General features: G+C 38.2%; 1 protein-coding gene and 1 long non-coding RNA gene across 8 annotated transcripts in view; one reads left to right on the plus strand and one right to left on the minus strand.

Annotated features, from left to right (window-relative positions):
* Positions 1-976, plus strand: part of LOC144007653 (uncharacterized) — a 94,361-nt gene extending 93,385 nt beyond the window's left edge. Inside the window, exon 4 of the long non-coding RNA XR_013280297.1 lies at positions 610-976. This is a non-coding gene — a long non-coding RNA (uncharacterized LOC144007653). The remainder of the gene's footprint in view (positions 1-609) is intronic.
* On the minus strand, positions 170-21,019 carry LOC144007650 (uncharacterized). 7 transcript variants are annotated; one of them, XM_077507470.1, is made up of 23 exons: positions 20,682-21,019; positions 20,580-20,614; positions 20,374-20,459; positions 20,161-20,223; positions 19,931-19,985; positions 19,752-19,804; positions 18,872-19,158; positions 18,713-18,782; positions 18,487-18,576; positions 18,279-18,332; positions 17,445-17,480; positions 17,264-17,334; positions 17,054-17,125; positions 16,716-16,902; positions 15,123-15,207; positions 14,576-14,729; positions 12,919-12,971; positions 8,273-8,358; positions 7,595-7,745; positions 6,288-6,378; positions 3,452-3,541; positions 2,774-2,922; positions 170-435 (listed from the first exon to the last, which is right to left on the minus strand). In XM_077507470.1, the coding sequence occupies exons 4-8, from the start codon at positions 20,210-20,212 to the stop codon at positions 18,744-18,746; spliced, it is 486 nt and encodes a 161-aa protein (XP_077363596.1). In that variant the 5' UTR covers positions 20,213-20,223; positions 20,374-20,459; positions 20,580-20,614; positions 20,682-21,019; the 3' UTR covers positions 170-435; positions 2,774-2,922; positions 3,452-3,541; positions 6,288-6,378; positions 7,595-7,745; positions 8,273-8,358; positions 12,919-12,971; positions 14,576-14,729; positions 15,123-15,207; positions 16,716-16,902; positions 17,054-17,125; positions 17,264-17,334; positions 17,445-17,480; positions 18,279-18,332; positions 18,487-18,576; positions 18,713-18,743. The 7 variants fall into 7 exon arrangements, with proteins under 7 accessions (XP_077363596.1, XP_077363594.1, XP_077363595.1 ...); XM_077507468.1 differs by having other exon boundaries at positions 18,872-18,907; positions 19,010-19,158; positions 20,580-21,019; XM_077507469.1 differs by having other exon boundaries at positions 18,872-18,907; positions 18,982-19,158; positions 20,580-21,019.
* Between the last annotated feature and the right edge of the window lie 3,004 nt (positions 21,020-24,023).

The raw sequence follows: 24,023 nt of genomic DNA on the forward strand, positions 1-24,023 counted from the left end.
AAATTCTTTTGGCGTCAACATTAGAGCGGGATACAACGGATATAATTTTTGATTTAGATTGTGATTTGCTCAGGACAAAAAGTTGCCGTCAATGTTTACCGTTTCAAAACAGCACAACAAGTGGGCAGCTTAAATGCCTTTCAGCACAACCTTTATTTAAAAGCTGCATGTCAAAAGATTTTCACATCTTACACAATGACCCCTAGTTTGTCTTTTCATAAAGACAAATATCTGCTTAACATTTATACCAGTGAAGGGCTTTCCAAATAAATAGCAGGAGAACTGACATTTTCTTCTTTGATTTCACTTTATTTCAAGTGCATCTTCTATGCAACTACTGACCAGCTGAGAAACGAATGTCTTCACTTCTTTGCTTCCGGCATTCTTGTGTGGCCCAAATGCAACCGTCGTCGTCGTCGTCACGACGATGCTTTTCTGTAGCAGAAACAAGTTAGACAGACATGAGTGACTTTCACTTGCAGATCTGTTGGCAGAGTTGCCACTCTGGTTTGAAGGAATCATTTTTACCAGCCATTTTGAGTCATGTGAGACAAAAGTCAGGGATTTGCAAATTGGGTCAAGTCTTACCTTTGCTTTCCTCTTTGGCAGGTCGGGGGTCTACTTGCAAAGCACACTGAATAAAAGCACCCATTTTAAAATTTAACAGCCATCAACAATAAAATAAGGCAATGCCAATATTTGCCGAATATCCACCATTAGCAATTTTGACTATTTTGAATGTATAAGTTTTGACAAAGTATTTTGAGTGTATAAGTTTTAACTGCATCAATTAAGTATTTTGAATGTATAAGTTTTGACAAACTATTTTGAATGTATAAGTTTTGACTGCATCAATAAAGTATTTTGGATATTTAAGTTTTGACAAAAATTTTGAATGTATAAGTTTTGAATGTATACGTTTTGACATCAGCAATAAAGTATTTTGGATGTATAAGTTTTGACAAAAATTTTGAATGTATAAGTTTTGACAAAGTATTTTGAATGTATAAGTTTTGACAATAAACTATTTTGAGTGTATAAGTTTTGACAAAGTATTTTGAATGTATAAGTTTTGACTGCATCAATAAAGTATTTTGGATATTTAAGTTTTGACAAAAATTTTGAATGTATACGTTTTGACTGCAGCAATAAAGTATTTTGGATGTCTAAGTTTTGACAAAGTATTTTGAATGTATAAGTTTTGACAAAGTATTTTGAGTGCATAAGTTTTAATTGCATCAATTAAGTATTTTGAATGTATAAGTTTTGACAATAAACTATTTTGAATGTATAAGTTTTAACTGCATCAATTAAGTATTTTGAATGTACAAGTTTTGACAAAAATTTTGAATGTATAAGTTTTGACAAAGTATTTTGAATGTATAAGTTTTGACAATAAACTATTTTGAATGTATAAGTTTTGACTGCATCAATAAAGTATTTTGGATATTTAAGTTTTGACAAAAATTTTGAATGTATACGTTTTGAATGTATACGTTTTGACTGCAGCAATAAAGTATTTTGGATGTATACGTTTTGACAAAGTATTTTGAATGTATAAGTTTTAAAGGTATAAGTTTTGACAATAAACTATTTTGAATGTATAAGTTTGGACCTGTAAAGTATTTAATGTATCAGGTTTGAAAGTATAAGTTTTGACAAAGTATTTTGAATGTATAAGTTTTGACTATAAAGTCTATTTAACAATAAACACTGAATAAAAGCACCCATTTTAAAATGTATCCTATTAAGCCATCAACAATAAAATAAGGCAGATGCCAATTTTTGCCTAATATCAGCCCATGGCGAGGGAAACTCCCTTGACTAACAGCGCAAGAAGAGCAATGCACCCTAAACAAAGCATGTTTAGCATTTATACACAGTGGATGTAATTCTTGCTTAGTTTGACACTTTAGTCCAACTGGGGCCATTAAACATCTTAAAAGCTATTTTTCTCTCTCTCAACATTAAAAAAATAAATAGGACAAGTGTTCACTTCAACCTTTATTGGACCACAGTCATCCAACTCCACAAATGAAATTGCCCTTACTGACTATCCATAAATACACAGCCTTAAGTTAACCGTTCAAAAACAATCATCCAAAGTCAAGACAGGAATGAGTGAGCGAGCTACCTGTAAGTCGCAAGGTCAACAAGGAAATTAATCTAAGGTCCATCATTCAGAGTACAATCAATGTTTATTAAATCGTGCTTCCATTAGTGTTTAAGATTAGCAAATTTGGCATCCGGCCATTAGCAATTTTTGTTTTTTTTCATTACAACCAAATTAAAATTAGGCCCAATTGTTTTCCTGGTGTAAACATGATCAAACATTAAAATAATGTTGCACAAGCTGCATGATAATGATCCATTCTCATTTTCTAAATATATGAAGTGTAACCAGTCAAGCCCATTTTCAATGTAGATCAGGGATGTCAAACTTTACTCCTACTGGAAGGAGGTTACAACAATTACATCAATAATCCACTTTTAACTTTCTTAATTTTACTGTGATCTACCTCGGTAATATTCCACTTGATATATAAAAAAGGGGGCATTTACCACAAATGCTTCTAGCAGGTAGCAAAATTTGCTGTGTTTAGTTTCGGTTATATTGACATCGCCGGAGTAACTTGAAGATCTAAACTAATTACAACCAAGAGACTGGAATACAACACATTCAATTTTATTTATAGTTCTCCACACAGGCATAAATTACTATTGTGCCATATTTCTGTGAAAAGCCATAAGAGTCAGACCAGCCGAGGCTTACCTTCCACAGCTGGTGCCTGCAGTTGGTCTTCACTGAGTGCCATGAATCGGGCCCCCATCACTTGTCGCCTGCTGCTTGGCTTTGATTTGTATTCTTTTTTGGTTGGGTAGAAAGATTTGCTTGACTGTAGCTTCACTGACACTTCTGCCCTGCAAAATAGTTCAAACACAATTACAGAAAACTGCAGTAACACACGGCACAACAACAAAAGAACATTTAAACCGCAACTAGGCGGAAGGCTAGCTAGCCAAGAGGCTAGCTTAGCATGCTAAGCTAGCCGAGAGGCTAGCTTAGCATGCTAGCTGGCCACGAGGCTAGCTTAGCATGCTAGCTGACCACGAGGCTAGCTTAGCATGCTAGCTAGCCAAGAGGCTAGCTTAGCATGCTAGGTAGCCACGAGGCTAGCTTAGCTTGGTAGCTAAGCATGCTAGCTAGCAAAGAGGCTAGCTAAGCATGCTAGCTAAGTTAGCTAGCTCCATTCCCCGTGTGGCGACGGGTGGAAAGGCACCGCTGACCGACTGACAAGCAGGTCAGCCACCACCCTCCCTCCCAAGACAAACCTGCTTGCCAGCCGGCCAGCGATACCTTTCCACCCGTCATTGCGCAGGCAACGGAGCCAGTCCTCAAATAGAGGAAGGAATGAAGGTTGTGTTTTTTTGTCATGTGAACGAGTGTTACCTGGTGTTGTGCATCAGCCGGCGCGTCCGCAACGTAAAACAGAAGCCCTGAATCGTTTGGTGCAGATCACTTCATCTCGACCCGTTTGCCCTTCAAAACAGATCACATGAAATAAATCAGTTTTTTTATTGACTCAGACAGCATACTTTACAAGAGTGACAAAAATCTTTTATAAGGCACTGTACAATATCCTACACTACACACAAGTAAAGTCTAAAACCCAATGTACCTTTTTTTGTTGAAGGGGTGCATTTTTGAAAGATAAAATGGATTTGAAATGCTAAGTACTTAAAGTATTTTGAATGTATAAGTTTTGACTGCATCAATACAGTATTTTGAATGCATAAGTTTTGACAAAGTATTTTGAATGTATAAGTTTTGACAAAGTATTTTGAATGTATACGTTTTGGCAAAGTATTTTGAACGTGTAACTTTTGAATGTATAAGCCTTGACAAAGTATTTTGTGTGTATAAGTTTTAACTGCATCAATAAAGTTTTTTGAATGTATAAGCTTTGAATGTGCAGTGTTCCCTCGTTTTCCGCTGGGATTAGGTTCCAAAAAATACCCGCAATAAATGAAATCCGCGAAGTAGTTAGCTTTGTTTTAAGGCTCTAAAATCCCCGACCGCACAATTTATACACTTTTCCCATTGAGGCATTTACATGTTCTCACATTTCTCTCTTGTTCAAACATTGGCAATGTTCAAACCTTCATAAATTTTATAAAATGGTATATTACGATAAAAATTTTAGCAAAATTGCACTTAAAAAAATCAGCGAAAAGTGAACCGCGTTATAGCGAGGGAAGACCATTTCAAAACAAGTCTGCAGCTTAAATGCCTTTAAGCACAACCTTTATTTAAAAGCTTCAGGATTTGCTACATTTTAAAAGATTTTCACTTCTTACAAAATGAAGAAAAGTGCTGGCTGGTTTATCTTTTGGTAAAAGCAAATATCTCCTTCCTTAACATTTATACCAGTGAAGGGCTTTCCAAATAAATAGCAGTAGAACCAACATTTTCTTTCACTCAACTTTATTTCAAGTTGACGGATAACACGGGCTGAGGGCTGAGCAGATGTCACCAAAAGTTAAAATATGGATGATGTCACTAACATGAATAATGTGAACCTGTGCCATGTATTAACAAATGAATGCAACGATGCAATGATTGTTTGAGATAATCGCTATGTCACACAAAACTGGTATGTCACACAACACTAGTCTGAAATGTCTTTGGTGTAAGTGTCAACTTCATTAGCGTTTAAACATGCCCCATAATTGGTAAATATACTTGTGAACCAGCAGCCAGCATAACACACACTCACTTGTCATTGGTTTTGTGGTTTTAACATACCATGTATTTTGTTTGGAGTTTGGTTTGAATTTTTATGTTAATCAGTATTGGTGTGGGGCATTATGAGTAAAAAGCTTTGAAGGGATTTTATTCACAAATGGGAAGTACAGTTTATTTTAAAATCATGAATGTTTTGTCAGCATAGAAAATTATACCTTGTCAACAAATGTGTTTTGCAAAACTGTTAAGGTCGCATTTTTAAGAGGAACTGAAAAGAGGAAGTAAGCACCAGACATTTAGAACTCAGCAGTTCAAACTTTGGTACAGACTGACTGGAACACACTCATCTGTGCTTAGTCATGCTATGTTCAGCATCCCGAGGGTATAAATTGGCGGGGACGAAACGAGGCTGCGCGTGCAAAAAAGAGCGAGGCTCTCTCTCTGCCGAGAAGGGCATTTTCGTCTCTGTGCCCCATTTACCCCTATATGCTAAATGAGGAAGTAATTCTAACAATCAAAATAAGAGTAATTTGTGGTAGACACATTGTCTTGATTGGCTGTTAGAAGATAATAGTTCCCCTTGTTTTGATCGGTTTTATTAAATTAAATAGCCGGGATAGTAAATGATAAACTTCCTCAATTATTTTCTTTGAGCTACTAGTTTAGCTCAAAGATAATTAGGCCCAGGTGGTTCATCACAGAATAGCTACCTGTCGTGACCACCCAGCAAAGAATAATTCTTTTTCAAAGCTTTTGCCCTTCTTTTTGGTTTTTGATTTTTCTTTTCTTTTTAATTTTTCTTGTTTCTTCAATTGATGATCTGGAGTAAGGAGCAACAAATTGTGAGTACATGTGATTCTGTTCTGTTTGAATTTATGATGTGAATCATTATTTTTTGTCATTAATCAACATATGTTCATTATTGCACAAATTTTGCTTTGCTATTGGTTTGAACACTGATCAAGTAATAAACCAAGAAAGACAAGAAGTAGTTTAGAGTTTTTATGTGTATGGTCACATTAATCATTGATTTCTTAAACCCAACCTTCACTTTCCTGCTTTAACACTTTTCTCTCACCATTTGAGTCATACTTAGATACCTTATTGAATAAATAGTTCCATCTACATGTTGGCTGCGTTCCCAAAAATTCCTGAAAGGTTATTTCGGCTTACATAAACAAATAAAACAAGCCCTTACGGTTCTAACAAGGACAGTAAAACATGTTTAGGTCATTCTAAGTGCAATCGATCATAAGAAAAGGAGCCGCTGTAAAAAGAGTGTGATTAGATTTATATCCTTAAATCATCAAAGGTTACTCTTTAAGGGTTTAGTCTAAAGGAAGTCGGGGCTGACATTCTAAAACTAGGGCCGTGAGAACCTAAACGAATCCTTTTTGACGCCAGCTTGAAGCGCCCCCGTCACCTCCGTAAATCCCGTGTTACTACGGTTGGAGCCAAAGGGGGGCCTTAACCCTTTGTAACGGAGAGTTGGCCAGGTAAGCAAGATCAGACAAAGTGCATCTTCTATGCAGCTACTGACCAGTTGAGAAATGAATGTCTCAACAGTTGTCTTCACTTCCAGCATTCTTGTGTGGCCTAAATGCAACTGTCGCCTTCACAACAATGCTTTTCTGTAACAGAAACAAGTTAGGCAGACATGAGTGACTTTCACTTGCAGAGTTGCCACTTGTTGAAGGAATCATTTTTACAAGCCATTTTGAGTTATGCAAGACAAGTCAGGGATTTACAAATTTAGTCCAGTCTAACCTCTGTTGTCTACTTGCTGAGCACACTGAATAAAAGCAACCATTTTAAAATTTATCAGTCTTCAACAATAAAATAAGGCAGATGCCAATATTTGCCTAATATCAGCCCACGGCTCGGTAAACTCCCTTGACTTAAGCAACGCAACAAGAGCAATGCACCCTAAACAAAGCATGTTTAGCATTTATACGCAGTGGATGTAATTCTTGCTTAGTTCACTTTAGTCCAACTGTGACTATTAAACATCTTAAGCTATTTTTCTTTCTCAACATTTGAAAATAAATAGGACAAGTGTTGACTTCCACCTTTATTGGACCACAGTAATCCAACTCCACAAATGAAATTGCTCTTACTGACTATTCAAAAATACACAGCCTTAAGTTAACCGTTCAAAAACAATCATCCAAAGACAAGACAGGAATGTGTTGAATAAATGAACGGGCTACCCCTAAGTCGCAAGGTCAACACTGAAATTAATTTGACGTCCATCATTCAGAGTACAATCAATGTTCATTAAATCGTGCTTCCATTATTGTTTAAGATCAGCAAATTTGGCCCCCCCGCCATTAGCATTTTTGTTTTTCCATTACAGCCAAATTAAAATTAGGCCCAATTGTTTTTCTGGTGTAAACATTCAGACATTACTTATGTTGCACAAGCTGCATGATAATGATCCATTCTCATTTTCTAAATATATGAAGTGTAACCAGTCAAGCCCATTTTCAATGTAGATCAGGGATGTCAAACTTTACTCCTACTGGAAGGAGGTTACAACAATTACATCAATAATCCACTTTTAACTTTCTTAATTTTACTGTGATCTACCTCGGTAATATTCCACTTGATATATAAAAAAAGGGGGCATTTACCACAAATGCTTCTAGTAGGTAGTAAAATTTGCTGTGTTTAGTTTCGGTTATATTGACAACATCGCCGGAGTAACTTGAAGATCTAAACTAATTACAACCAAGAGACTGGAATACAACACATTCAATTTTATTTAAAGTTCTCCACACAGTCATAAATTACTATTGTGCCATATTTCTGTGAAAAGCCATAAGAGTCAGACCAGCCGAGGCTTACCTTCCACAGCTGGTGCCTGCAGTTGGTCTTCACCGAGTGCCATGAATCGGGCGCCCATCACTTGTCGCCTGCTGCTTGGCTTTGATTTGTACTCTTCTTTTTGGTTGGGTAGAAAGATTTGCTTGACTGTCGCTTCACTGACACTTTTGCCCTGCAAAATAGTTCACAAACACAATTACAGAAAACTGCAGTAACACACGTCACAACAACAAAAGAACATTTAAACCGCAACTAGGCGGAAGGCTAGCTAGCCAAGAGGCTAGCTTAGCATGCTAAGCTAGCCGAGAGGCTAGCTTAGCATGCTAGCTGGCCAAGAGGCTAGCTTAGCATGCTAGCTGGCCACGAGGCTAGCTTAGCATGCTAGCTAGCCAAGAGGCTAGCTTAGCATGCTAGGTAGCCACGAGGCTAGCTTAGCTTGGTAGCTAAGCATGCTAGCTAGCAAAGAGGCTAGCTTAGCATGCTAGCTAAGTTAGCTAGCTCCATTCCCCGTGTGGCGACGGGTGGAAAGGCACCGCTGACCGACTGACAAGCAGGTCAGCCACCACCCTCCCTCCCAAGACAAACCTGCTTGCCAGCCGGCCAGCGATACCTTTCCACCCGTCATTGCGCAGGCAACGGAGCCAGTCCTCAAATAGAGGAAGGAAGGTTGTGTTTTTTTGTCATGTGAACGAGTGTCACCTGGTGTCAGCCCGCTCGTCTGCAACGTAAAACAGAACCCTGCTTTGGTTCGGTGCTGATCATGCCTTGATCTCAACCCACTTATCCTGCAAAACAAAAACACAAGAGTGCCAAATTTTATACAAATCAACTTATAAGGCACTGCACAATATTAAACACTACACGCTCAAGTAAATTCTAAAACCCAATGTTTTTGTTAAAGGGGTACTTTTTTGAAACAATTGTGAAATGGACTTGAAATGCTGCTGTGCTTCCTGTGTTTAAAAAAACAACTGTAAAACATGTTTAAAAAACATTTGCTACGCAAAACCCTAATTTGTTTGGCACTGGTAGCTTCATCTGCACGGCAAAACAAATCACAGGATCAAATTCTCACTTTTTGTATATCACGCACACTTTAGAATAGTGCAATTTTTTCCTCTAATCCATTTAAAATAAGGCACTTCAATATGCATGCACAAGTACAATCAAAGAAACCAATGCTAGAGGTACTTTTTTTCTTTTATTAAATTGAAAAATAAATGTCCCCGTGCTTAAAAAGATGTTTAAATTTGATCAATTCAACCCCCGTGCAGATAAAGTATTTCAGGATGTTTGACATTTTTCCTGGTTTAAATCAGATCAAATGACTTGGCCAATGGTGTATATGCCACAGTGGAGGCGGGATTTCCGGCTTTCCACAAATAAGCGCCGTTTCCATTCCACGCTCCAACACTCACACCTGCGCCTCCAATCGCGTGCTCCCGACGATGGGAATGCTGAAATGCTTTGGACTACTGACACACTACAATCGACGGAAACACGCTACCGAGGGGCACAAAAAGTCAGAAGCGCAAGTATTGTGACGCAGCGGAGACGTAAACTGGAATTAAAACTGATGTGCAAAAACCTGGAAGTCCCGCCTCCTCCGTGGCATATACCCAATACACTCATGTAACTTAAACTTAATTTCTTTTAGTGATTTCCTCACAGACAAAGTTAGTCAACCCCTTCACAATTAACTCTTTAATCTTTTTTGACAACATGTGTAGGTGTGAACAGAACATTGGTGGTCTAAAATTTAGCTAATGTAAACAAATATTCTTCCTCCTTCAACTCAATTGTGTTCTTGCAAAATGTTTAAGTCCAAGTAATGGCCAAAGTCAAGAGGGGAGGTCACTTTATTCATAATTAAGACTAAATATGAAAAGAACAAAAACTAGCATTGGAAGAGACAACTGGAGGCCTAACCAGCAAGTGTAAAAGTCAGTGGAATTGCTGTTGATACCTCAAGCAAAGCGGGGGGGGGGGAGAAGAAGATCCCCGGATGACAGCTGTGCAACTGTGACAGTCAAAATACAAGAAGAGTCGACTCAAAAGCTCACAGGTCATGGAATGTTCTTGTCTGTGGCAACGAGAAAAATTTAAAGTCTTTGGTTGCTCAACATGTCAGGAGAAGAATGAATGAGGCCTGAAAAGAAAAGTACACCTTAGACTGTTTCTTTGGATACATGCAATTGCCAGCATGTGCAAGGTACCATCAATTCAATCAGGAGATTGTGGCTGTCAATTTGATAGTCTGACGATAAAGCTTGAAAGACAGACAGGGCAACAATTCCACATATGCCTCCAAATCTTAGTTTGGATGCAGACAAAGTGTTGGAAGATCCATCAAACTTCTTAAGAGAATCTGATGTGTAATGAAGAGTTGCCAAACAAAGCAACTAATGTGAACGCGATCATGAGAAACGGACAAAGATGGCCATCAATGGCTGCAAGAACCTTGTGGCAAGCTACCTTTCACATCTGAAAGGTGCTATTCCAAGAGTGTTGTACTACTACTCAAGTACAGATGAAACTAAAGGGGTTGAATAATTTGATCAATGAGGAAATCAAAGCAACATTTACTGGTACTAGTGTTGCACGGGGTACCAGTACCGTACCACAAACATTTGGCGTCTGTAGCTTTTTTTTTTTCGTACCGGTATTGAAAAAAGGGGGGGGGAAATGCGAGAGCCCTCCAACTCTGTTGCCACGTCGTACACTTTCAATAAACACGTGTGGTTTTCAATTTTAGAAATGTTTGGTAACAGCAAATGTTTTTCACAGAAAAACATGAGAAAACTATCACTCCTGCCATGGACTCAAGCTGCATTCAATTAACAGGCAGATGACAGAATGTGACAATAAATTTTGTTCCTAGTTTGTAATAGGCTTTTTGATGACACATTTGACTAGTGGGAGCAGAACGGAGACGAGATACGCACGCACACTCAAGCAATGTTACATTATGTCATTTGAGTGCCACTGTATTCCCATTATTTCAAATGGACAACATCAAATGCTACTGTGGCCCTGAATTGCAGCAAAAAAAAAAAAAAAAAAAACTGCAAAAAAATAAGGGGGGAAAAAAAAAGTCCACATTTAAATCACGTTCGATTGAGGCTGAACGCTCACACGGACTAGTCTTTACAGTGGGCTTCGTTCAGAGGCAACATGTTTCAGATGGAATTTGTTGTTATATACATAGCATAAAACACAGAAAATTTGAATATAAACTAATTAACAAAAGTCTATCAAGTTATTCGTTTAAAAAAAATAAGAGCTCAAAGTCACGCATTTACGGCGATTGCTTTGTTTCGTTTCACATTTTGTATTTTTCTGACTTGTAATTGTGATTACTTTGTGATCATGTTTGTCTTTCCTTTTGCCATTCCCTTAGTTTTTTTTCTTTTAGTGTTTACATTTTCACTGGTGTGATTTTTGATTTGCTATGCTTGGTTTTATTCAGTTTGTGTTTTTATTTGCAGCTTAGTGTTTTTGCACTTCAGGGCTACCATAAATGCAGTCAAATTAGTACTTCAACAATTGGCATGCAATTTCACAGCACAAAATAGCATATACATCTTATTTTATTTTTTTCCTTAAATTGTTGAAATTTGTCAGTTTCAATATTGCTGCATTTGCTTATATTTATTTTTGTCAATGTGCAATTTCAGTACCGGTATTGAGGCATGTTATGCTGGTATATTATAGAAGTCAAAATTTTGTTAGCACGGCAACACTAATTGGTACTTTAGTAAAAAAACTAATGCAGGTTGTGTTCATTTCACAAGTCCTTATTTGATCCGATTAGAAACAAGGGGGGGGGGGGGGGGGGGGGGGGGAGTTCTACTTGCTGAAGCACTTAACTGCAGTGGGAGGGAGGTTTGAATACTTTAAGTGTATGTAACCATCGTTTGGGAAATTTATAATATACATACGCACAGGTGAATATAGAAGCCCAAAAGTGTCAAAATTAAATAGGTCATTTTGAAATTACTATCCTTTTGGTAAATGACAATTATGCAATATGGCCATTAAATTTTAAAAATGATCTGTTAGTAATATGAAAAGTGTTATGCTATTCTTTAATATGTAACAAATGTTTTATTTTGATTAAATATTTCATAATGATTTTAACAAAGTCATACTTTTTTTGAAATAATTATGTTTTTTTTTATTTTCAAGGTTTTATAAGAAAACGTTTTACAAAGTCAGTTTTTATTTCATAATGTCCTTTTCCACAATGGTCTTTCACATAATGGCGTTTTACAGCCGAATGACTTGGTCTGTCAAATGACATGAGGCGGAGCCAGTTACGTGATTGGCCGAGTCCCTTATACAGCCATGAGCAGCAACACTTGCAGTCTTGATTCACGCGTGAAGAGTTTAGCGCCTGATGTGGTCACAGGCTTGCTAAAGCACGGATACGGGAGATAAGTCACTTTCAGAAGTACTCCAAGTAGTAGCAAATCGTTTAGAATCGGATCATAACGTAAAGACCTTGTTAAACATCTGCGTCAGGCTATGGGGTAGACATCACGGCGATCGAGGATCAAACAGGTGGTCCCACCCACTGACTGATTAACAGGCCAAGTCATTCGGCTGTAAAACGACATTATGGAAAAGACCATTGTGGAAAATTAAATTATGAAATAAGACTTTGCAAAACATTTATCTTATAAAACCATGAAAATAAATTATGCCATTTTTAAGTATGATAAAATCATTATGAAATATTTAATCAAAATAAAATCTTTTACACATTAAACAGTATGAACACTTAATACTAACGCCTCATTTTACAATTTAATGGCCATATTACATAATTGTCTGTTATTTATCAAAAGGATAGTTATTTCAAAAAGGCCTTTTTATTTATTGATTTGACACTTTTGGGCTTCCATATGTGAAGGCTCAAGTCAATTATGCATTTAAGAAAAGCATTTTTTTTTTTTTTTTTTTTTATACATAACCTATTCATAGCGAGGTAAGACTAGATAAATTCTTGGACTCCTTTGGACATGTAAACTAGGCCAATACACTTTTACATCTTGTAATTTGTTCAATAAGGTGCTCAAGTACAGTGCCAAATTTTAATATCTAAACACAAGCTATAAATTATGCTTTTGAAAATAAGTTTATATATAAATACAATATACACACAAGCTGTATGCTGTTTGTTTTTTTATTAGATGAAGACGCAACATGTCCTAATATTGGAAAGAGAAGCAATAAATAAAATTCAAAGAACTTCTGAGTTGGATTTTGTTGTGCACATCCTTCCTTTACATTTTTCCTAGGGGGGAAAAAAATACAAAAGAAAAAGCATACACATTCATTACCTTGGATCCAGTTCCTCTTGGTACCCTTCAGCAAATGTGATGACTCCACAAGCCTGAAACACAAACAGGAGTGGGGGTGTTGGAGTTGGTCCGCAAACCCTACACTGCACACTACAGCTTTCTATTGCCATCCTCGCCTAGTTCTGTGCTTTATTTTGTCTGGCATATCAACTAGGAACTGTATCCCCTGGTTGACACTGCCAAGGAAGACAGACAACTTAACTTGGATTGGCACACACTAAATGTAATTTCCTGAAATTGTCAACCCTGAAAAGGTACTAAAATATAATAATGCACTTTAATTGGTTAAAGATAAAAATCCTGGCTGCTATCAATACCTTTTTAACGATAATGTCACACATTACTTTATTGGGGATTTATTACATGTTCATGGCTCAAACTTGATGTAAAACCTAACGTATGTATTTCCATTTTAAGTTTGAAGTTCCACATTTAGCGCATCCAAGATTATGTACATTGACAACCATCCATTATGGCGAAATAATTGTGTTTTATTCCATTTTTGATTGACTGTAAATTGTTCTGTTAAGATTAAAATTAAATACTGGATTTATTTTTAAATATTCATGTCAATTGTCTAAAGTGAAACAAATGATTTAATTTTTTTACTTTGTGTGAGAAATTAATTTTAAAGTTTCCCTTTTAGAAAGAAATTATTGAAATAAGATAATCCATGTAATTAGCAGAGCAAATGCTCTAGTTTAAATTCTTTTTTTTTAAGACATTATCACAATGTTTAAGGTGGTTGAATTTGGACTCGTTTCATGCGCAATGCTATTTAAAATTTATTCCACATTGTGTCTTTGCATGGTCAAGTGTTTATTCTTGGTGCAGCCTTTGCAGTCAAAACTTCTATGATGGCAGCTTTAAACACTAATTCTCATTTTTTTTCACCCCAATCCGATTTCTCTACATATGTATTTGAAAGCTGGCGATGTGGAAAGTGCCAAACAGGCAGTCCTACAAAAGTTAAGTTTCACCAAAAGTGAGTGGTGCCTCTCAAATGGTTACACTGCCATCTACAGGCGAGATAGCGCGATTGCATAATTCTAAGGCGGGATGAAAAGATTTTATGGGAGCATAACCGTCCAGGCAAATTAAAAGGCCCATGACGCAGAATTCAGAGTTTTGGCACATTTGCGACCCCTCTGGTGAAACATGGAATGGACACCTGGGGCATGCACAACTTCTCAGGTACAAGCAAAGCTCCAAGTTAATTAAACAAACATCAAAACGGAGCGCAACACCTTTTTCATAGATTTAATGTCTACAGAAGAAAGAAACTTATTAATCTTAAAGTTAATTTGTATGTGAAAGTAATTTTGGATGACAAAAGCTTACCAACTCAACTACTTTCCCAATGTCAATAGTGCATTCCTGTGAATCCAATGACAGACTACAGCAGTAGGTTGCTATACTTTTTTGTTATCATACAAGTGGTGGTAAGTGTATTTACTTGTTGAACTATTCCAAGGCAGAAGCAGTGTTTATCATCCATGCCAAAGCTATTTTTGGCACAACTGCCAGATAAAAACAAAATAGCGCAAGTGCTATCACATACCTCAAAGAAAATAAAGGACAACTTTGTACAAAGTTAACCCTGTTGATACTTGCTTCAAGCGACAGACCCGCTTACCTTCCACAGCTGAGGCCTGCCGTTATCGTCACTGAGCCCCATGATTGGGGCTCCAGCCACTTGCTGCTTGGCTCAAGATTTTACTCTGGTAGCCGACTGGCTGGGTTGGAAGATTAATTTATGCTGGTAGTGTCTTGATCTCGACCCATTCGCCCTGCAGAATACATCACAGGAACAAAAAAATTACAGCCACAGCTGTAGTAACACAGATCACAGCAACAAAAAATAAATAAATTTACTCCGCAACTAGGCGGCAGCTAGCTAGCCAGGAGGCTAGCTAGCTGGTTAGCATGCTAGCTTAGCTAAGCTAGCTTAGCAATAGCTAGGTTAGCTTAGCTAAGCTAAGCTTGCTCCATTCCCCGTGTGGTGACGGGTGGAAGAGGCACCGCTGACCGGCCGACAAGCGGACCAGCCGCCAAAAAAAAAAACGGCGGCTGACCCGCTTGCCAGCCGGCCAGCGGTGCCTTTCCACCCGTCATTACAGGGAATGGAGCCAAAACAAAATGTGGGAATGAAGGTTTTGTTTTGTCGTGTGAACTAGTGTTACCTGGTCTCGTGTCTCAGTTGTGGTTCATCATCTGCCACGTTAAACAAAACTCAGATTTAGCGATGGTAGCTTCATCTCCACCCATCTGCATTGCAAAACATCACAGGATCAAAAATCTTTAATTACACTTTAGAATAGTGCCAATGTTTTCACCTAATCCATAAAAAAAAAAAAATTCAACACGACATGCAAAAGTAACAAAACCAAAATGAAATTTGTTTTTAAAGAAAAAATGTGCATTGAAAGATAAAATGCACTGTACTTGAAAGGTGTTTAAATATTCCAAAATTTAAAAATTCAACCCCCCTGCAGATAAGTTTCTGCATGTTTTACACTTGTTTAGAGCCAATAAGAACTTGTCCAATACACTCATGTAACATATTGCAACTGTTATTTTCAGACAATTAGTCAACCCTTTACAACTTTTTTAAGCGGTGTCAACACATGTAGGTGTCAACAGAACCTTGCCGGTCTGAAATTTAGCAAATGTACATAAAATGTGATATTCTTGCTCATTCCAGACAATGATGTCTTTGCTAAATGGTTAAGTCCAGGTAATGACAAGAAAAGAGAGAAAGGAGGAAAAAAAAACAAAAAAAACCAGAGATCGTTTCCATTCGTAAGCAAGGAAAAGAAAAAAACTAAACGTTACAAGAGACAACTGGAGGCCTGAACTGGCAAGTTTAAAAGTCAGTGGAATTGCTGTCGATACCTGAAGCAAAAAAGGTGGGGGAATACCCGGATGACAGCTGTGATAGTCAAAGTACAAGAAGTCAACTCAAAAGCCCACAGGTCATGGAATGCTCTCGTCAGGGGCAACCTGACAAAAATTTGAACTTTGGTTGCTCAACATGTCAAGAGGAACAAGGCCTGAAAAGAAAAGTGCACCTTAACGACTTTTCTTTGGATACATGCGATTGTCAGCATGTGCAAGGTACCATCAAGTCAATTTCATAGTCTGATGAAAGCTGGAGAGACGGACCTTTCCAACAGGACAATTCCAAGCATGCCTCCAAATCTTAGTTTGGATGCAGACAAAGTGCTGGAAGATCCATCAAACTTAAGAGAATCTCTGATTTGTCATGAAGAAGACAGTTGCCGAACAAAGCAAATATGAAAGTGGAAGCTTTTTCCTCATGAGGAATGGGCAAAGATAGCCGTCGATGGCCGCAAGAACCTTGTGGCAAGCTGCATTTCACATCGAAAAGGTGTTATTCCAAAAGACTGTTGTCCTACTTCCCAAGTACAGATGCAACTAAGGGGGTGAATAATTTGGTCAATGAGGAAATCAAGGCATTAACTGGTAAGTTACAAAAATCTCTGTAATTTAGGTTGCATTTGTTCATTTCACAAGTCATTATTTGATCAGATTAGAAACAAGAAAAAAAAAATCCAACTTGCTCAAACTGCATTGGAGACTGAATAATTTTAACAAGTGGTTAAGTCAAATCAAGATTTGGGAATTTACTATACAAGTATAAGTCACATGTTAAGAGGCTTTATTTAAAAAAAAAAAAAAAAAAAAGGGGGGGTTAACAAGTCACGCAACTAAATACCATCAAGAATATTTAGGCTCCAACTAGCAGCTCTTACCTTTTTTGAAATCTGCCCTCATTTCAAATTCAACCCAACATAATATACAATTGGCATCAAGAACTCAAGTCAGCCAAGGCACACCCCATGGATCAACACTATGCCCCCCTTTTGTTGACACGCATGTTTCTTTTGCTTGATCCTTGACTTGTTCTTTAGCCTCATCCCATTTGGCTCCTCTTCCAGCCTGCAACAGGCAAATGCTAGATTAATAGTGTGCTGCACTTGATTTGTAAATGTCATAATCATACAGACATTACACAAGACCAACGTTCTAAAATTTATTTTGAAATACAAGTAAAATAGATGGTAAGATTAAATAAACATAACTAGAATACCTCAGATTTGACGCAGACAGCAAATCCGTGTCATTTCATCAAATGTCTCCCACTTGACCATTTCAGCTTGTTCTGTAAAATAAAGACATTAAAAACTAATCCACATTTGTCAATATTTTAATCATGAAAAATGTAACGTTGGGTACTTCATAAGGATTTTATCATTTCTCTGAAAAGCCATTTTAAAATAGCAATTTCTGGTAAACTCACCTGGAGCCTTCTAATTTTAAACAGTATCTATTAACTTGCAGAGTTGGAATGTCTGTGCATTCTTATATAACCTAGAATGGAAGGTACAGAGGGAAAAAAAAAAAAAAAAAAAAAAGTTTAAAATCCCGCAAAAAAATAAAATGCAAATGCCAAAGAGTGACGTGCTGTGCTGTGCTCAAACCTCTAACGCTGACGAGTCCCTCAAGTGTGGAAAATCCTGCAACAAAACAAAATATTGTCATGAGAAACAAGCCACACATTTGCAAGGAAGTAGCTAGCATACAAGTGGTAGTAAGTGTATTTACTTGTTGAACTATACCAAAGCAGTGTATATCAATGCCAAAGCTATTTTTAGCACAGCTGCCAAATTGCCCCCCCCCCCCCCCCCCCCAAAAAAAAAAAAAGCGAAAGTGCTATCACGTTCCTCAAAGAAAATAAAGGACTACTTCGTACAAAGTCAGCCCTAGTGGAGCTTGCTTCGAGCGACTACAGCTGGGGTGTGCCGTTATCACTGAGCCCCATGATTTGGGCTCCAGCCACTTGTCACCTATTGCTTAGCTCAAGATTTTACTCTTTGGTAGCCGACTGGCTGGGTTAGAAGATTAAATTTGATGCTGGTTGCTTCTTGATCTTGACCCATTTGCCCTGCAAAATACATCACAGGAACAAAAAAATTAATTAAAAAAAGTACAGCAGCTGTAGTAACAGATCACACTTTCATTTACTCCGCAACTAGGTGGCAGTCTAGCGAGCTGGTTATCATGTTAGCTTAGCAATAGCTAGGTTAGCTAAGCTAGCACCATTCCCTGTGTGGTGACGGGTGGAAGAACTCGACAAACTCAAGCAAGAATATTTAGGCTCCAACTACCAGCTCTAAACTTTTTTTTTTTTTTTTAAACCTGCCCTCACTTCAAATTCAACCCAACATAACACAATTGGCATCAAGAATGCAAGTCAGCCAAGGCACACCACAGAGATCAACACTATGCCCCCCTTTTGTTGACACGCATCATACTTGTGTCGCTTGATCCTTGACTTGTGGAATTGTTCTTTTGGCTCCTCTTCCAGCCTGCAAAAGGCAAATGCTCGATTAATAGTGTACTGCACTTTATTTGTAAATTTCATAATCATACAGACATTACATGAGACTAAATGTCTAAAATTTATTTTGAAATACAAGTAAAATAAATGGTAAGATGAATTAAACATTACAACTGCAATACCTCAGATTTGAGGGGAAACAAACATTTGACGCCGACAGCAAATCTGTGTCATTTGATTAAATGCCTCCCACTTGACCATCTCAGCCTTTTCTGTAAAATAAAAACAAAGAACTAATACACATTTGTCAATATTTTCCCCATGAAAAATTGAATGTTGGGTACTTGAGATGGATTTTATAATTACTCTGAAAAGCCATTTTAAAACAGCAATATCTGGTAAACTCACCTGGAGCCTTCTAATTTTAAACAGCATCTTATTAACTCCCACAGTTGGAATGTCTACATTGGTATATAACCTAGAATGGAAGGTACAGCATTAAAAACACCAAAAAAAATCCCGCAAAAATAAACAAACGCCAAACAGAGTGGCGTGCTGTGCTCAAACCTCAAACGCTGACGTGTCCCTCAAGTGTGGAAAATCCTGCAACAAAACAAAATATCGTCGTGAGAAACAGCAACAAGCCACACATATTTGCTTGGTCACGGTGTGCTCACTCAGCTGACGATCGCGATTGTGCCGCACCTGAGCACTGCACGAGCTTGATGAAGGCCAAATACCCCTGTGCACACCTGTCTCCAATGTTCCCTGATGACGAGCTTCCCAAACGCCAACCACCTTCTGCTTGTTGAACGGTGCTTTGCACACCAGCGCCCCCTGGTGACTTGTCATGACTGCTTTGGTTTACCTCAGAATTTGTTGCTTTTCAAAGTGAATTAAAATGTCTGATTGCATTTCTCTGCATGGAGCGTTTGTCATTTGTATGCGTCATAAGCAACTGCTTTTATTTGACCACATGACATCTCTCGGCTGCTTGCCATTTTCACCTTGCTCGGGCGTTGACTTTCTGATCACGGGTCACCTGACCTGCACCGCCCCCAACTGTCGACCGCCACAAGAAAAAAATTTTTTTTTCCCCAAAGTCAAATTACATTTCATTTATTACTTTTATTTTTCCCCATTAACAGGATTCTAGTTAATTCTCTCCAGATTTGTAGTTCGTGATTGTGGAATTTAGGCTGTCGAGTGTAGTCTGTTTTGAAGACTAGTTTTTTTTTTTTTTTTTGGTGGGGGGGGGGGGGGTGTTATTGTTGCAATGTACTGGTCGTTGTGATATTTTTTGCAATAGTTCAATAAACCATTAAAAAATAGCTCTTCAGACGCCGCACTGTCGCCATCTCCTGGTCAGTATGAGAAATGCTGTCGGCGGTCAGCAACTTATGAGACTCGCACACAAAAAAAAAAAATAAAATAAACACCACATTACCTTGGATCCAGTTCCTCTTGGTACCCCTCAGCAAATGTGATGACTCCACAACCCTGAAACAAACGAGTGGGGATGTTGAATGGTTCCGCAAATCCTACACGGCATCAAGAAAGCAAGTCAACCAAGGCACACCCCAGAGATCAACACTATGCCCCCCATTTTGTTGAAATGCATCATACTTGTGTCGCTTGATCCTTGACTTGTGGAATTGTTCAGCTTGCCTCCTCTTCCAGCCTGCAAAAGGCAAATACTAAATTAATAGTGTGCTGCACTTTATTTGTACATTTCATAATCATACAGACGTTACACAAAACTAACGTTCTAAAATTTATTTTGAAATACAAGTAAAAAATGGTAAGATGAAATAAACATTACAACTGCAATATCTCAGACTTGAGGGGAAACAAACATTTGACGCCGACAGCAAATCTGATCTCATCAAATGCCTCCCACTTGACCATCTCAGCTTGTTCTGGAAAATAAAGACAATAGGAAAAACTAAAATATTACACATTTGTCAATAATTTACTCGTGAAAAATAATTAAATGTCGGGTACTTTAGATGGATTTTTATAATTAGTTTGAAAAGCCATTTTAAAACTGCAATATCTGGAAAACTCACCTGGAGCCTTCAAATTTTCGACAGTATTTCTTATTAATAGCTTCCAGACTTGGAATGTCAGTGCATTGGTGAATCTCGAGTAAAACCTAGAACGGAAGGTACAGCATTAAAAATAAAACACCAAAATCATTTAAATCACGCAAAAAGAAACAAAGAACATAATGCAAACGCCAAACGGAGTGAATTGTGCCGTGCTGTGCTCAAACCTAAATGCTGACGTGTCCCTCAAGTGTGGAAAATCCTGCAACAAAACATATCGTGGTGAAAAACAGCAACAAGCCACACACATATTTGCTTGGTGTGCTCACTTGTCTGACGGTCGCGATTATGCCGCACTGGAGCACTGCGCGAGCTTGATGAAGGTCAAATACCCTCGTGCACACCTGTCTCCAATTTCACCTGATGAAGGGCTGACCAAACGCCAACCAATCAAAGCCAACCTTCTGCTTGTTGAACGGCGCTTTGCACAGTAGCGCCCCCTGGTGACTTGTTGTGATGACTGCTTTGGTTTACCTCGGAAATTGTTGCTTTTCAAAGAGAATTTAAAAGGTCTTGGATTGCATTTATCTGCACGGAGCGTCTGCTAGCTGCTTCATAATCAACTGCATGCATTTGATCACATGATCCACATCTCTCGGCTGCTTCCCATTTTCACCTTTACTCGGGCGTTGACCTTCTGACATGCACCGCCCCCAACTCTCCACCGCCACTAGAAATAATGACTTATTTGATTTCCGTTTTACAACAGAAACACAAAAATCGAAATGTAGCTTGATTATAGTTTGTTGTCTGAATGTAACAAGGAAAAGAATAGCAGTTTGATTATACGTTTTAATTTCTAAAACAATTGAATAGCACGAGACACAAATGTAAAAGATATTTGTTTTGAATTGCCGGAAGTTGTCAGCAACAGCACTTCTCATAGTGGCCACAAGATGGCGGCAGCGGTACGATCATCGCCTCCCCTCTCTGTTGCCCGCATCCAAATACAGTAATTATATTATGCAAGTGTAACTCATGAATGAACGGATGGTTTATTTTGTTCCCATAGAAAAGAAAACAAATCAATTAGCCGGAAAAGGAATAATTTGAAACACCAGGTTTATTATTCAGTCCCATGAATCACCAACAACAGAGCAAAAACAAATAATAAATACTACACTCATAATTCCGAAATGTTTTACATTTGATTAATGGCACTATAAGCATTAATTATTTCACATTTTAAATAACAAACCATTCACATAATTGATTCGTTGATTCTCTGTAGACACCCTTATAAATTATTATAATCACTTTTTTTCTTTCCTGTAATGGACTATTTGAGTTTTTTTTGTTTTTGTTTTTTTAACACATTTCCCCAAACTTCTAACAATATGACATGTGAGGCAACATACGATATCACCTGTTATTGATTAGCAGGAGCGTTTCAGTCAGTTGTCTCTGTTGAATGGATGGAAGTTCACGTCAACCTCATCACGGGTTGTACTTCTTTTAACGTCCACTGAGTGGCACTGTGGCACTGCCTAAAACGCCCTCTGCTGTCTCGGTGCCGCTTGATGGCAAGTCGGGATGCCAGTTTAATGCTGCTTTGGGACGAACTTTGTACATCAAGGGAGACCAAAAAAAAAAAGAAAAAAAAAGCAGAATGGTACTTGCGTCCAAGCGCGGAGATGACTTGTGGTCTTGAATAACGGAGGCAGTAAAGAGGGAAATAGCTCTGATGGATGGTGCAGAAAAGCAATGATGGAGGACAGTGATAAATAGGCTGTATAGTAAATGTGGTGACATGGAGAGGTAACATACAGGCTATTAGATCGGGCCGCAAAGTGCTCTCATGGAGAGTTTCTGGAGGCAGCCAGACAGATGGGTGTTAAAACTGTCCAAAAAAGCAAGATGGTAGCCAACTGCACAAAGAGCGAGAGAGAGAAGTTGTCAGTGTGGTCACTTAGAGTTTAATCTTGGCTCAGTGGGAAGTTCAGATTTTGTCAGACTGAAGCCACGCCGCCTCACATAAGTACATCTCAGTGGAGAGATGCGATGGGAAGCGCTGAAGGCTTCAGGAGGAGGATTTGCAGACAATGACTTTTTGCCACTCGGGCAAAGTGGCTGAGTGAAGCCAGGGGAAGACAAAGCCAGCCGTAAGCTGGACCTAGGCCAGACAGAGCGAGGTGCTTTAAGATCAAGCTGTTAAAAAGCTGCGACGCGCTTCTTCCCTGAGGGATGGCTTCGCCTTTTGCCGCTTCGTTTCCTTCGCGGGGCCCCTTGCCACTTTGTTCCCTTCTCGCTTTTCCCACAGCGCGTCCACAAGCATGAGTAACCTTCATCTCTCTGTGGAGAAACACAAGCTTTTACGTCGCAATTTCTCACCTTCCATTTGCTTCTTCTGTCCCCCCCTGGTTTGTTTACTCGCTCCCACAATAACGCGGGGATTAATTTCCGAAAGCCGATTTGAGCCGTGGCACGCTTCGGAAAAGAAAGGACAGGAGCGACTATAGCAACAGAAGTTTCCCCTTCAAAGCGATTTAGAGGTGGACGTCTCTCCCCCCTTTTTTTTATTTTTTATTGTACTCGCTTTAATCTTCGCGCAGAGCCGAGGGAGCGAGGGATGGAGTGTGGGACGAGAGAGAGGAAAGGCTGCGAATCGCTCTGACATCTCGACTTTCCCGTGGGCCTCTTTACATACTTACCTGACATTTCCTTTGCTCATATTCGTTCCTTTTTCAATTGGAAAATCTCTTTCAAGAATAGAGCCATCAATGTCAAACAACTCTGTTCTTACACGGGAAAAAACAACAACTGGACCTTATGGCAGACAGAAAAACAAAAACTAAAAAACCCAAAAATGGCGTAAAAATTACATTTAGGCTCTTATGCTACATTTTGTATACGTCCACATTTTTACACACTTTTTAAGTAAAACCTACTTGAACTAAACATTCCCTGTTATGTATGATATGTGGTGAAGAGCTTCCAACAAATATTTAATCTTTATACTCGAGTCTGAGTGGATTTATTTTTTTTAAGTACAGTGTGTATTATAGCGCCCTCTAGTGGTGAATATTTAATTTCTTTTGAAAAAAAAAAACAGCAACGCTATTAACGCAAATTATATCACCCCAAAAAAATGTTCTCACATCATTATACAATTTATATATATATATATATATATATATATATATATATATATATATATATATATATATATATATATATATATATATATATATATATATATATATAATCATAGGTCTAGTATTCAATAATTATTTTAGAACCACACCTCTTACCGTTTCGCCGCCATCCTTCTGCTATGGATACCCGAAGAAGAATTTCACCAATACAGTATAGGATGCTTGTTTCCCTCTGCTTGCTAGCGTTTGCTAGATTTGCCTAGTAGCTTCTTTAAAAAAAAAAAAAAAAAAAAAAAAAAAAAAAAAAAAAAAAAGCCGCTCCAGCTAGCTTGTGCTATCCGCTCACAGACCTATTGCTTTTGTTAGCCGCTCCAGCTAGAGTGTACTAGCCGCACTTGTTAGCCTCTCCAGTGAGGTTTTGCTATAGCCAGTCTTGCTGGCTCAAAAGATTTGATCGTAATTGGTGGTAGCTTTTTCTTTGAGGCATCGTAGTCCGTAGTACGCATGCTTCAAAAT

This window comes from Festucalex cinctus, chromosome 19 (assembly GCF_051991245.1).
Source record: "Festucalex cinctus isolate MCC-2025b chromosome 19, RoL_Fcin_1.0, whole genome shotgun sequence".
NCBI lineage: Eukaryota > Metazoa > Chordata > Actinopteri > Syngnathiformes > Syngnathidae > Festucalex > Festucalex cinctus.